We start from the raw sequence: 13474 nt of genomic DNA on the forward strand, positions 1-13474 counted from the left end.
TCATTTCATTCTCCTAAACTTTGTATATTAATAAATTGAGAAAATCATTTAAGTTCTCTTCCGTAGTCTGCTGGTTTAATTTCTGTATTCTGTAAGCTCTGCTCCCTGTTCCAAAGAGTAGCAACTGACCTTAGCCAAGCCTTGACTGGAGTACAATGGATTTTATTGTGTTGTCCAGGATATGACACATTGTGCACTGATGTTGAGTGGATCACCAGATTACGAATGAGCCAGCAACAAGTTTAGCATTGGAGGGAATCAATGAGACGATGCCAAATAGTTGTATTCCCTGCCTGCCAAACCTTTTAAGAGGTGGCATCTTATGCTCAGTAAGGAAGGAAGAGCGAGAGGCCTCCTCCTCCTCCAACTCAGGTTCCTCCCATTCAGGTCCCCATTTATAGAGGAAAACCAAGATCAGATGGGAAGTGAAAATAATTGGCAGAACAGCCACTGATGAAGCATTTAGAATAGGTTAATAAGTCAAGATTGCATCCTACTTAAACTTTCAACACTTCAAATTGGTGGAAAGCTCACTAAGCTCTCAGTCTTATAGCAATTCAACCTGTAGAATTCCAGTGAAGGGTGCAATATAAAATTAATAAATAAAGGTCCAGAGAAAGCTGACTAGTTTATGTATGTCTGCAAACACAGCAGCTAGAACTTTATATGCACAGAAATGGAAAGAGTTCCCCACCAAAGAGGAATGGCTTATGAAACTGGGGGAATATGCTGAAGTGGCGAAATTACCTGCTAAAATTACCATCCAAAATGATGGATTGTTTAAGGAAGAATGCAGACCACGGATATATTATCTGTCAAACCATCATCCATACATGTAGTCAAAGGCAGAGGATTATTGAAATATGACATCAGGGCTTACATAATAAAAGCATATATATTTTAAAACATCTGATAAAAAGGAGTAATAAAAACAAACATCGAGAAAGGAGAGGTGGGGAGTCAAGAATAAATTATGTACTTATTTTTCCCAATTGTATAAGAAGAAAGGTGTTTTAGAATATCTATGGGGACTTTATTAAATTTATTGTTTTTAAAAATATATTTTTATTAAGGATCCACCCAGATTCTTAGGAAGTTGAGGTAATTTGAGTTTGTTTTATTATTTTAACTTTTTGTATGTTCTGAAGTAAGTTTGTAAACTTTTTTAGGATTGTCCTGCCTTATCTTTACGTAAAGCGCTTTGGGAGTTATTGGCCTAGCCCTGTGTACGTGGATTTTATGAAACAGATGAAATGAGTAAGTAAGAAAGAAGTAAATATTAATAAATAAATTGAACTGCAGAGTTTTGAGAAATTAAAAAGTAAAGTACGAGACTGGCTTCATTATTATCAGATAATGGAGGCTTATAAATTGGATAAAAAAATTGGATTCCAGGTGGAAAAATCGAAATTAGAAACAGAATTGTTAGAACCTAAAACAAAGAATTTGTCAAAGATGTATAATTTGCTGCTGAAATGGAATACTCAGGACGAAGCAGTGAAGTCAGCTATGATTAAATGGGCACAAGATGTTGTTTGCTGACTGGGAACAGTTATGGACCACCGGTTTGAAGTTTATGGCATGTAATGCCTTACGAGAGAATATTATGAAAATGATTTATAGGTGGTACATGACCCCAGTCAAGCTTGCAAAAATATATCATTTGCCCGATAACAAATGTTGGAAATGTAAGGAGACTGAAGGTACATTCTTTCACCTTTGGTGGACATGCCCAAGGATTAAGGCTTTCTGGGAGATGGTTTATAATGAAATGAAAAAGGTATTTAAGTATACCTTCTTGAAAAAAACAGAGGCCTTTCTTCTGGGCATGGTTGGCCAATTGGTGCCAAAGAAGGACAAAACTTTTTTTATGTATGCGACAACTGCAGCAAGAATTCTCATCGCAAAATATTGGAAGACACAAGATTTACCCACTCTGGAAGAATGGCAGATGAAGATGATCGATTATATGGGATTGGCAGAAATGACCGGCAGAATCCGAGACCAGGGAAAAGAGTCAGCGGAAGAGGACTGGAGGAAATTTAAAGACTATTTACAGAAATATTGCAAAATTAATGAATGTTAGAATGATGTTGGACTGAAATTAAGTGGTTACCAGCTGTAATGCAAAGGTTGAGTAATAGGTTAAAATAATTTATATTAAGTTACAATAAGATATTGAATTGATGAACACTTGTTGGGGACTGAAATAAGAATTTGCTGAAATAAGACTTGAACTGGAATACAGAAGGGGGAGGTGAGAGGAGGTCCGAGATATAAGGTAATGGAAATAAGTGATGGGAATTATATTTGTTTTGTTTTGTTTTAATTGTGTATTTTAGGTATTTTTCTATTTTTCTATTTTTTTCTGTGTATTACTTGTTCTTTTTGTTCTTTTTGTGGTTTTTATGTTTGTATAAATTGGAAACTTAAATAAATATTTAAAAATATATCTATTAATAAATAAATTGATAAAGAATAATAAAACTGCTAGAATGCTAGCCTGGTGCAACAGGCTTGGCGCCTCAGTTGTCGCTCGCGCCGAAATGCCTGCTCTTTCTTACATATATTGCCCCCACCTCACTGAACAACCCTTAAAACAAATGCTAACTGTCAGGGAACTGCCATCGGAGAGACAGGTGGTGGACAGGCTCCAGGAGAATAGGAGAGAATCTGCAGCAGAAGAGGGAACCAGCAGGGGGAGTGCAGGAGTCACAGCGGAGGGGAGGCTCTGGGATGCTTCCAGTGAGAGTAGTGGAGAGGTAACGGGACCCCCGTTGGGAACTCCCACCCTTCGCCGGAAACTGTCACGCAGAGAGTCACGAAGGCGCATGTCCGTCAAACAGCTTTTATGTTGGCGTAAATTCCGTAGACTCCCACTGTCAGATTCTACCAGCGACTGACGGAGTCATGCTTTGGGGGCTCCGTTAGTGCATCGGTTTGGATGACCAGCCAAACCCCAGAGGGATCAAGCTTTTACGCACAAGCAGCTCATTATCCCATCACACTAACTATCCCGGAGTATTCTGTAGGGGACCTGGGTGTGGGGGATAACCAGAGAGCTGGAGTCTCAAGCAGATGTTTTTAAAATAACAATAAAGATTTATTTTAAAACAAGGTAGTATAATACAAGTGGAGAAACTTAGGTTACTTCAATAATAATACGGTAGTTCAATTTGTTTTCAGAGGTTTCAGCTTTATAGTTTGGTTCCAACTCCCTGTCTCCCTCCAACGCCTCTCTTTTTAAACTCTCCCTCCTGGAACCTCAGCCAATCAGAGGCTGCCGTTCTTTCACCATTTGCCGGCAGGAGATAAAAGTAAAAAAGAAATACTTATGGAACCAACTTTTCGATCACACCTGGCTTCTGCACACACAATTGTTTATAAGTAGAGAAGTCTCTGCTCAAAGATGAGGAGCAACAGAAGCTCACCTTCCCCCAAACATGTCAAAGGGGAAGGGAGAGTCGAAAGTTCAAAGCAACCTTTCTCCCCTCAACCAACCCCAGGGAGCTCCCCTCTGTTGGAGAAGCCTTTCAAAGATGGGGTGGAAATTCACTTGAAGTGGCTTCGAAGCCACCAAGGCGCTACTTCCCTTCCGGGGGAGAACCAGAAGGGAGCGGCAGGAATCTAGCAGCCCAGACCCACCCAAAGTGGCCAGAGATGGGCTTGAGAAAACCCTCCCCATCGCAGGCTCCACCAGTCTCTGTCTCTAGCAGCCTCCAGGAAGCAAGATCCCACCACCATGTATCCCGTTCACAGTACAGAGGATTCTCAGCATTCTCCATTTATTCCTTCATATTTATTTACTTGTTGAATCTATATACCGCCCTATGCCTGGAGGCCTCAGGGTGGTTCAGAGAGCAAAATCAAAATAAAAAAACCACAATATATATAATCAAATAAAAACTACAACCCAATAACAGCCTCTGCCCTCCCCCAAAAACCCTACATTTTAAAAGGGTTTGGATGCCTGGGATACGACGCTAGGACTTCTTCATCTGGCTGCTGTCCATCCCTGACTGTCCGACCTCTTCTTAAAACCCCCCAATGAATCATAGAATGGGAGACTTGGAAAGGGACCCCAAGGTCCTCTAGTCCAACCCTCTGCAATGCAGGAATCTCAGCTAAAGAATCCCAACAGATGGCCATCCAACCTCTGCTTCAAAACATCCAAGGAAGGAGAGTCCATGGTCGGATCCAGCTCCTTCTTTGTGGTCTTGAGCAAAGTTCAGGCCAAACTTCCAACTTCCAAACACACCCCTTGACTTCTGTGCACCATGTTTTTCTCCAGCTCTGCACCTGCTGCTTGAGCCATTCAAGACTCCAGAAAGTTATTGTGATGAAACTTATTCCACTTGGAATAATCAAAATTATAGTCATCTCATCTGGTGAAAGCTCAGGAGATATTTCGGGAGATTGCATGAGCCTTGGAAAGAAACAGCAGCATGACAATATTAATTGCGCTGTGACTGCGAAAGAAAACGTTGGTGCTGAGAATATTTCCTGTGTTGGAGACAGACTGAGTGAAGATGCAGAGCTGGAGAAAGAGGGGTGTGCCTGCCTTGTGCTTCCAAGTTCTGAAGGTAGAGTTGACAACCACCCAGATTGGGAAAGCCCACCCAGTCTGGCCTTGAAAGAGTGTTTGGGTTCTTCTGCTTTGCCTCCTTGGCAGGTAAGAGGAGAGAGGAGGAGGCAGAGCCAGAATGAGATCCCTGCTCCTTCTGTTGCAGCTTCTGCTACTCATGATGCCCTTTGGAGTCTGCGGGAACCACAAGGCGAAATGCCCCTTGAATCTGGTCAGGGATCAAACAGATGCTCGCAATTACTACCGGCCTGGACACTTTTTCATCAGTGGGATCATATCTCCAAAACGCTTTTATAGGAACACTCCATACAACTTTTCTCAGGCACCCTTCGCCAGGAATGAAGTGTATGTACTTATATGCAGATGGTTTCATGGTCCTCCAGTCCTTGTAATGGTTCCTATTTATCAAGGAAACAGCCCCTTTCTCAGGGCTGGGGAGCCAAGGGCTGGTGTTGCAGGACTACCCTGCCCTGACCATTGGGCTTGCTGTTCGAGGAGCTGGGAGCTGGGGAGAGGTGTCTAATAAAAGATTCTAGTAAAGGGGGGGGTGCTCATTCGTGTAGTTTCTGATCCAGAATATGGACAAAATTATAATTTTACCACACACTCAAACCTGCAAGCCACCAGGCAACATATGTAACTAAAAGGGGACTGAGGTATTTGGTGCTTCTCTACCGTCAATAAAATTGTCTCTTATCTACCTATAGTCTAGCCCCTTGGAAGAAGCCAAAGACCACTGCAAAAAAAGCAGCCTTTGCAGCAACTTCCCAGTATATCACAATTTTTGAGGGGCACCTTCATTTCTTACTCATAAAACCATAGTAGAAAAGAATCATAGATTGCAAAGATGGAAGGAACCCAGAGGGATCTCACCTGAAGCATCCATGACACATGGTCACCTTCGGAGGGAGTCTGTTCCACTGTTGAACAGTTCTATGTGCTGTCTGCATCAAAGCTCCGGTTATGGAGCAGAGATTTCCAAATTTTTATTTTATGCTAGTGAGGAAAAGGTTTGATGTCAATGCAAAAGGATGGATAAACAATGAAACAAACAAATATTAATCTTTTTGGATCATATAATGTCCCCACCCCCATTAATATGAACACCAGTTTCACTCTTTTTAAAGGATTCATTTATTGCAGGAAGTCATCTAGGATCTACTGGTACATGTTGTCTTTCCTTCTCACCATCCAAGAGATCAACCAGGATCTCAGGCTCTTACCCAACATCACCCTGGGCTACAACCTCTATGAGAACTATTTCGATGCAAGGATGACTTCGGACGCCATGCTAGAGCTGCTTGCAGGCAGTGGATGCAATATTCCCAATTATCACTGTGGAGAACAGAATCACCCGCTGGCTGTTCTTGAAGGAGGCAACACTTTCATCTCAAGAGTGATTTCAGCCTTGTCAGGCATCTACAAAATCCCACAGGTAAGTAGTGGGAGAGCATGGAGGGAAAGAGAATTTCAACTTCGTAAAATTCTATTTTCTCTTTGGAGGGGTCAAGTGGGGATATTTTTCAAAATGGGAAAATCCTGAGCTATGGATCCAACATCACTTTTTCAAAACTGAGCCTTCACCAACTTGACACCTCCAGATGTTTCAGACTAAAACTCCCATCAGCCTCAGCCAGCAGAGATTTAGATACCAGTCATTTCATATGATTAAATACCCGTTATGATGAAACTAAAATAAATTGGTGATCTTTTGCTTTCCTTGCTAGATCAGTTATGGCTTCACTGCCCAGTTTCTCGAAGGTAAAACCCTGTTCCCTTTTGTCTACCGGATGACTCCCAAAGAGGAAAGTCAGTACCAGGGGATTGTTGAATTGCTCCTGTATTTTGGATGGACGTGGATTGGCCTCTTCGCTCCAGACAATGACAGTGGAGAAAGATTTGTGAGCGCTGTGAAACCTCTGATGCTCAGCAGAGGGATCTGCATTGCTTTATCAAAAAGAGTATCAGAAAATGAGCTAAATCAATTTATGAGGCCTGGGGAACCTTTTTTCCTATGGAGACAAGTTGGGGTATTTTTTTACTATGTAACCAATGTAATGGGCATCATTCTACTCCTGTCAATAAACATCGTATATGAGAAGGAAATAGGGGCAAAAGTCTGGATCACAACAGCTTTGCTAGAAATCAGAACTGGCATTTACATCCCTCCAAATTTATTCCAGTACCTCCATGGTTCTCTGTCCTTTGCAATTCAGACTGGAATAAGGAGCAGCAAAGGTGACAACTATAAATTGCAGACCAGTCTTGGGGACTATTTTAATCAAGCGTTTCAGTGTTCATATTCAAAGCATCTGTCGTCCGTGAAAGGCAGGGTAAGATGCAAAGAGGAGGAGAAACTGCAGCCATTGCCCCAAGAGGAGCGTGAGAGAGCCCTGTCCCAAGACAGCTATGGCACTTACATCAATGTTCAGGCTGTGGCTCAGGCCTTGCATGCTTCACTTTCATCGAGATCCCAGAGGAGGCTGATGGTGGAGGAAGGAGAGCAATGGGGACCCCAAAGGCTACAGCCGTGGCAGGTATTTCCTTCCCCTTTTTGCAAACTGCAGTCCACACAGATGCTGATCTTGACTGGGGATAGACCTGTAAAATATCATAGTTAGTATTGGTATTAGTAATAGTAGCATACTGCCCAACATTTCTCTGATAGGGACATCCCATTCCATAATGAAAATTTTACTGTAGATACCCAGGGCTTTTTTTCTGGGGCTTGGGACTCACTCAAACTCAGTTCTGGCACCTTTCAGGTGGATACAGTTGCCATTCGCAGCGGAGGTATTCCTGGTGAGTTTCGGCACCTTTTTTGCTAGAAATATATCACTGTTTATACCCCACACATCTTTTTGGGTTGCCTCAGCACTCTGGGCAGCTCCCAAAATAAAGAAATTCATACTAAAATATTAAACATATTAAAATTTCTGATACAGAATTGGATGGCTTGCAGGTTGGATAACTCCACATCCACCAACATTTCTCCAATGAACAAAGGGACATTCTAAGGAAAAGTGGGACATTCCAGGATCAAATGAAAAACTGTCTCTAATTCAGGGACATCCCTGGAAAATTGGGGCACTTGCAGGGTCTGTAGTAATAAAAATGGCTGAATAGGAATTCCAGTCTACATGAGATACACGCAGCCCCAAATCATAAGAGGTTGAAGTGAGTAGGACTGAGATATCCATCTTGGCTTCCAGGTTTCTTAATGCTGATGTTTTCCCCTGCCATTCCAGCTTCACCCTTTCTTAAGAGAAATCCGGTGTCTGAATACATCCAGAGGAAGGCTGTGCTTGGATGAGAACTGGGAGCTGCCAGCAGACTTTGATATTGTGAACTGGGTGATGTTTCCCAATAAGTCTCATTACATTGTGAAAATTGGGAATATAAGGAGAGAGACATCTGCTAGCATAAAGTTCACCATTAACCCAGAAGCCATTGAGTGGCCCAATAAATTCAACAAGGTAAGGGGAATCACGGAAATGGGAGGCTAGGAGATTCCAGCTTTCCTTGAACAACTGCTGCAAAATAACTAAATCAGGTTGACCAATGGTGTCTTGACCGTCCAATAACAGCTGCAACTGACACTCCTTCTTTCCACAGCAGCTAAGCTAGAAGGGGAATTTGGGATGCTCAAAGAAAGGATAGAGCCCAGAGGTCCTTAGAAAAACACTATCTATTTCCGAGCCAGACTGAGAATTTAAGAATTCTGGACAGAATCTTCGACAGAAAGGACTACGTAGATAAGAAGAAAAGGGAAAGCCCCTAGTAAAAGTGAACTATTGGGTTTTCATACATGCCGAAGGATGGAAAGTAATTTATTTTAGAAATGATAATTACTGATTTATTGTGGATATTTTAAATTTATGGAGTAAGCTCACTTGTAGATGTTGCAAATGTTAAACTATTGTATGTGCAGAAATTGAGAAGTGCACAGCTGTTGGTGAAGGATGAGAAGTTAAAAAAAAAACCCTATTGTAATATAAGGTTAATGTTAAGGAATGGCACATGAACTAGAAATAACTAGGACATTCATCAGCAATAAGAGGAAACCTTGCATGCCTCAAGAACAGAGTGAGGGAAACCAATATTTGGAAAAGTCATATTAAATGTGTCTTAATTAGTGGTTGAGAGATTATCAGAATCATGAAATTTGGGGAAATCACATTTCAGACTCCATTGCCATTTTCTTTGAAGATTTATTAAGCAGGGAAGCAGGTAAACAGAGAAGAAGAAACGGAGTTCTGTGGCGCAAACCTCAGTTGTCCTGAACTAATTATGAAGAACAAGATATTCTGGTCACCCCAATGGTCAGTGGGGGGTGGAAAGGACCCTGATGAGGGCGTCAAAGGCTGCAGTCCAGAGATCCGTTTGAATTCACTCTATGTGTGAACTACACACACGCACAAATACTCCTAACTGTTCCTCTTTGTTGCACCTTCTTCTCTTTCTGGTCAGGCCGTGCCTCGTTCCAGGTGTACAGAAAGATGTCAGCCTGGATATGCCAAGATGGTTCTGGAAGGAAAGCCCATTTGCTGCTATGCTTGTGCTCGGTGTGCGGAAGGGACCTTCTCCGCCCAGGAAGGTGGGTGACGCCAAGGGGGAAGGAATTCCTGGAGAGAGTAAACACAGGGCAGAAATCCAGTCTCACCCACTTTTTGTGACATTTCTGCAGACATTGTGGAATGGGGCTCCTTCCTCAACTTCTTTAGGATAAATCGCCTTCATTACATCCTGGAAGAGAGTTGAAAGGAAAGATCATAAGGAAGAAATCTCTAGGATTTTTTCAAAACTTAATAGAGTTCTTCAAAACGTAATAGAGCACCGATCATTAGGGATGTAACTGATGCTGCAGCCATTCTTTTTCCTCTTCCCCAGATGCAGAACATTGCAACAAATGCTCAGAAGATCACCATTCAAACAAGGACAGAGATCAATGTGTCCCCAAGATTATCACCTTCCTGGCTTATGAAGAATATTTGGGAATGGTGTTAGCTTCCGTTGCCCTCTTCTTGTCCTTAACAGCAGGCATTGTGTTGGGAATCTTCATTAAATACAAGGACACTCCCATAGTCAAAGCCAACAACCGGGACCTCTCCTACATCCTGCTCGTCTCCCTCCTGCTTTCCTTTTGGTCCTCCTTCCTCTTCATCGGGCGCCCAAGGAAAGAGACCTGCCTTCTCCGACAAACAGCCTTCAGCATCATCTTCTCAGTTGCTGTTTCTTCTGTCTTGGCAAAGACCATCACGGTGGTGCTGGCCTTCCTGGCCACAAAGCCCGGGAACAGGGTGAGGAGATGGCTGGGCAAGAGTCTGGCCAACTCCATTGTCATCTCCTGTTCTGGGGGGCAAGTTCTCATCTGCACCATCTGGCTGGGCTCTTCTCCCCCATTCCCAGAGCCCGACATGCGCTCCCAGGTGGAAGAGATCATCCTGCAATGCAACGAAGGGTCTGTGGCCATGTTCTACGTTGCCCTCGGCTACCTGGGCTTCTTGGCTGCCACCTGCTTCACGGTGGCTTTCCTAGCCAGGAAGCTGCCTGGCTCCTTCAACGAAGCCAAGCTGATCACCTTCAGCATGCTGGTCTTCTGCAGTGTTTGGGTGTCTTTTGTGCCCACCTACCTGAGCACCAAGGGCAAGTACATGGTGGCCGTTCAGATCTTCTCTATGTTGGCCTCCAGTGCTGGGCTTCTGGGCTGCATCTTCCTTCCCAAGTGCTACATGATTGTGCTGAGGCCTGATCTGAACACAAAGGAGCACCTGACAACCAGAAATTAAGGGGACATCTGATTCTTAAAACATTCCATGTTCCCGATGCACAGAAGTGCCTAAAGGAAACACAGCTACTCCTCCATGTTCCTCCTTTTCCATCTCTGAAAGAGATTATGTTCCTTCTTAGCCCAGGTTTTGTGTAGTCCTGTTCACATGAACCGTAAGATGGGAGGAAATGTTTTGATACCTTGCTTTGCCAAGGACTACAATGAGTCCTGGTCTACTGCCCTTAGTTTGTAAACTATTATCTTTTAATAATTTTGTGTTTTGGGAACTTACATTTATCTCACAACAAGATAGGCTGGAGGGAGAGGAGTTAGGTTTTTGAGTCTGTTTGCTTTCTCATGACTACCTATTAACCATATCAATTCTAATATTCCACAATATTGTTTGGTTATGCTAGTTCTATGTATTCAATTTTCTATGCTCCATTTCCCGCATTTATGCGCTATCATTCATAAGCTCACTTCACATCATTTCGTTCTCCTAAGCTTTGTATATCAATAAACGGAGAAATTCATTTAAGACATCTTCCGTAGTCTGTTGGTTTAATTTCTGTACTGTGTAAGCTCTGCTCCCTGTTCCAAAGACTAGCAACTGACCTTAGCCAAGCCGTGACTGGGATCCAATGAATTTATTGCATTGACCAGGGTTAGGAATAGGGTTAGGGGCGGGGTGCCGCTAGGGGGCGCCTTGGAAGATGGCGGATATTACCGTATTTTTTGCACCATAACACTCACTTTTTTCCTCCTAGAAAGTAAGGGGAAATGTCTGTGCGTGTTATGGAGCGAATGCCTACGGATGGCGGGGGGATCTGCTGCAGTCGTGAGCAGAGGATCCATGGTTCCCCTTCCTTCCCTCCTCCGTGGCTCGCTTTTAAACAGCAAAGCGGGAGAAGAGCCGCGGAGTGGGGAGGAGAGAGGGACAGAGAGCCTGCTTGCTTTAAAGGAGCAAAGCGGGAGAGGAGAAGAGCCGCTTACACGAGTGTAAGCGGCTCCTGTCCGGTTGACTCCTTTAAAGCAAGCAGGCTCTCTGTCCCTCTCTTCTCCCCACTCAGCTGGCTAAATAGCAGCAAAGTTTTTCAGCGAGCTGGGGAGGAGGGAGAGAAGCAGAGCCTGCTTGCTTTAAAGGAGCAAAGCGGGAGAGGAGAGGAGCCTTCTCCTCTTATACCCCTCTTCTGCATTATTAACAGCATCCTTCTCCACTCATCCCACACGTGTTCCTTGTCCCTTGAGTGCTTTTCCTTCCCTCCCCACTTAAAACGTGGTTACAAAGCATGGATCCACATGGATCCTCAGGATTTTTGCATTGGGCTACCCCAAACTCACCGTCAGATCACATGTCTGTGGTCACAGCATGAACCACAAAAATCATATATCCACTGTTTCGTTTAGAATATTTTTTTTCTTGTTTTCCTCCTCTAAAAACTATGTGCGTGCTATGGTCGGGTGCGTGTTATAGAGCGAAAAATACGGTAATATCTATCCAGCTCACACGAGGTAATTAGAGGCTGATTATGGGGAGTATATCAGTCTCCCTTCATCTCTCCAGGGGGGAGAGATGCCGTTTTCACCCGCTGTTGCCATAAATCACCCCCGAGTTCGGAAGAAGGAGGTGCCTAACCCTTGGCGGGCCTCAGAACTCCTCCGAAGCTGCTTCCAGGAGCGAAACTAGTTGCGTTGCTTAGAAGGAAAAAAAAATGGGAAAGATAACGTACATGCTTCAAGAGAGGCAGGAGGTTTTTATCTGCTAACAATTTTACCACTGAAAGGAAGAAGACTGAGACGGACTGAGAAGGAAGATTACATCCAAGTACTACAAATATGGTATGTGGATTGGAATGCCGGAACTAAGGGGGGGGGATGACTTTTTATTTCTTTTGCTCTATGTGATTACTAATAACCCTCCCTCTGAAGATCTGTCACAGAAATAAATTGCAAATGGGACTAAAAATGAATTGTGTGCGAATAATTATGAACTTAAAGGTTTTACTCTGTGAAGGATTTGGAAAGAAAGAAGGGCTCTCTCTTGTGACGCAGTAAGAATGGAAACTTGATAAGAGACCTGTGTTGTTGGAGTTGGTTTTGGGGAGGGCGAGCCGAAGATATATTATTTTCGAGGAGATTGCGAACTGGAAGGGGCAGCCCTCCTGCAAAAAGACTAATTTACGATGCAATAGGTCGGAAAAGCTAAAGAGCGAGTTTCTAGACTGTATTTCATCGGAACAATAAAAATGGCGATTACTTGCTCGAACGGAAAGGACTGTTGGAGGAGAGTGATTTACGAGAGAGCAGCACAAAGCCCACACAGAAATACAAATAAGACTGTCTTTTTCAACCCACTTGCGGAGCATATCGGAGAAAAATGGAAAGGAAAATGAGTAATGACAAGTATTGAGAAGAGGAGACTGGAAACATCATTCTTAATATGGAAGCAGAACAAATATTCGAGGATTGGACTCCTGCCAATCAAGAAGCATGGGTACCCCCCACAAAAATTTACAATTTGGAAAACAATTGGATTATATGATATGTATTGTTATAATTTGGACTAATTGATTTGATGTGTTTAATTTGGAAATATGAAATTTAATAAAAATTATTTTTTTAAAAAAGGAATAGGGTTAGGGGCGGGCGAGGCAGGCGGGGAAAGAGGGGAGAGGGAACTCCGGCGCTCACGGGAGTGGCAGGCTGCCTACGCCAATCTGGCAGAGTCATTGTGAAAGGAGGTGGGGAGAGTAGAGCTGGAGAAGGCAATAAACCACAGAGCCTAGGGCTTGCCGATCAGAAGGTTGGTGGTTTGAATCCCCAAGACGGGGTGAGCTCCTGTTGCTCGGTCCCTTCTCCTGCCAACCTAGCAGTTCGAAAGCAAGTCAAAGTGCAAGTAGATACATAGGTACTGCTCCAGCGGGAAGGTAAACGGCGTTTCCGTGCGCTGCTCTGGTTCGCCAGAAGCGGCTTAGTCCTGCTGGCCACATGACCCAGAAGCTGTACGCCGGCTCCCTCGGCCAATAAAGCGAGATGAGCGCCGCAACCCCAGAGTCGGCCACGACTGGACCTAATGGTCAGGGATCCCTTTACCTTTACCTATTATATTACATTATATT

At 43.5% G+C, this 13474-nt stretch overlaps 1 protein-coding gene and 1 long non-coding RNA gene across 4 annotated transcripts in view; one reads left to right on the forward strand and one right to left on the reverse strand.

Moving 5' to 3' along the window:
• The window catches only part of LOC309333085, a 30611-nt gene that overhangs the window by 16043 nt on the left and 1094 nt on the right, over positions 1–13474 (reverse strand). For all 3 annotated transcript variants that reach the window (XR_014152362.1, XR_014152363.1, XR_014152364.1), the window contains exons 2-3: positions 7006–7186; positions 5459–5581 (exon numbers count right to left, since the gene is read on the reverse strand). This is a non-coding gene — a long non-coding RNA (uncharacterized lncRNA). The remainder of the gene's footprint in view (positions 1–5458; positions 5582–7005; positions 7187–13474) is intronic.
• Positions 3889–10942, forward strand: LOC309332900 (vomeronasal type-2 receptor 26-like). The gene is made up of 6 exons (XM_081846236.1): positions 3889–4930; positions 5729–6020; positions 6313–7122; positions 7834–8061; positions 9056–9182; positions 9476–10942. The coding sequence occupies exons 1-6, from the start codon at positions 4704–4706 to the stop codon at positions 10372–10374; spliced, it is 2583 nt and encodes an 860-aa protein (XP_081702362.1). The 5' UTR covers positions 3889–4703; the 3' UTR covers positions 10375–10942.

This window comes from Podarcis erhardii (assembly GCF_964252035.2).
Source record: "Podarcis erhardii genome assembly, chromosome: 18".
Taxonomy (NCBI): Eukaryota; Metazoa; Chordata; class Lepidosauria; order Squamata; family Lacertidae; genus Podarcis; species Podarcis erhardii.

Bases quoted from the DNA above. Each gene is read 5' to 3' on its own strand.
- LOC309332900 (XM_081846236.1), top strand. From the start codon at position 4,704: ATGAGATCCCTGCTCCTTCTGTTGCAGCTTCTGCTACTCATGATGCCC. The intron at 4,931-5,728 runs GTATGTACTTAT...CATTTATTGCAG, and splicing joins CCCTTCGCCAGGAATGAAGT to GAAGTCATCTAGGATCTACT. The intron at 6,021-6,312 runs GTAAGTAGTGGG...TTTCCTTGCTAG, and splicing joins GCATCTACAAAATCCCACAG to ATCAGTTATGGCTTCACTGC.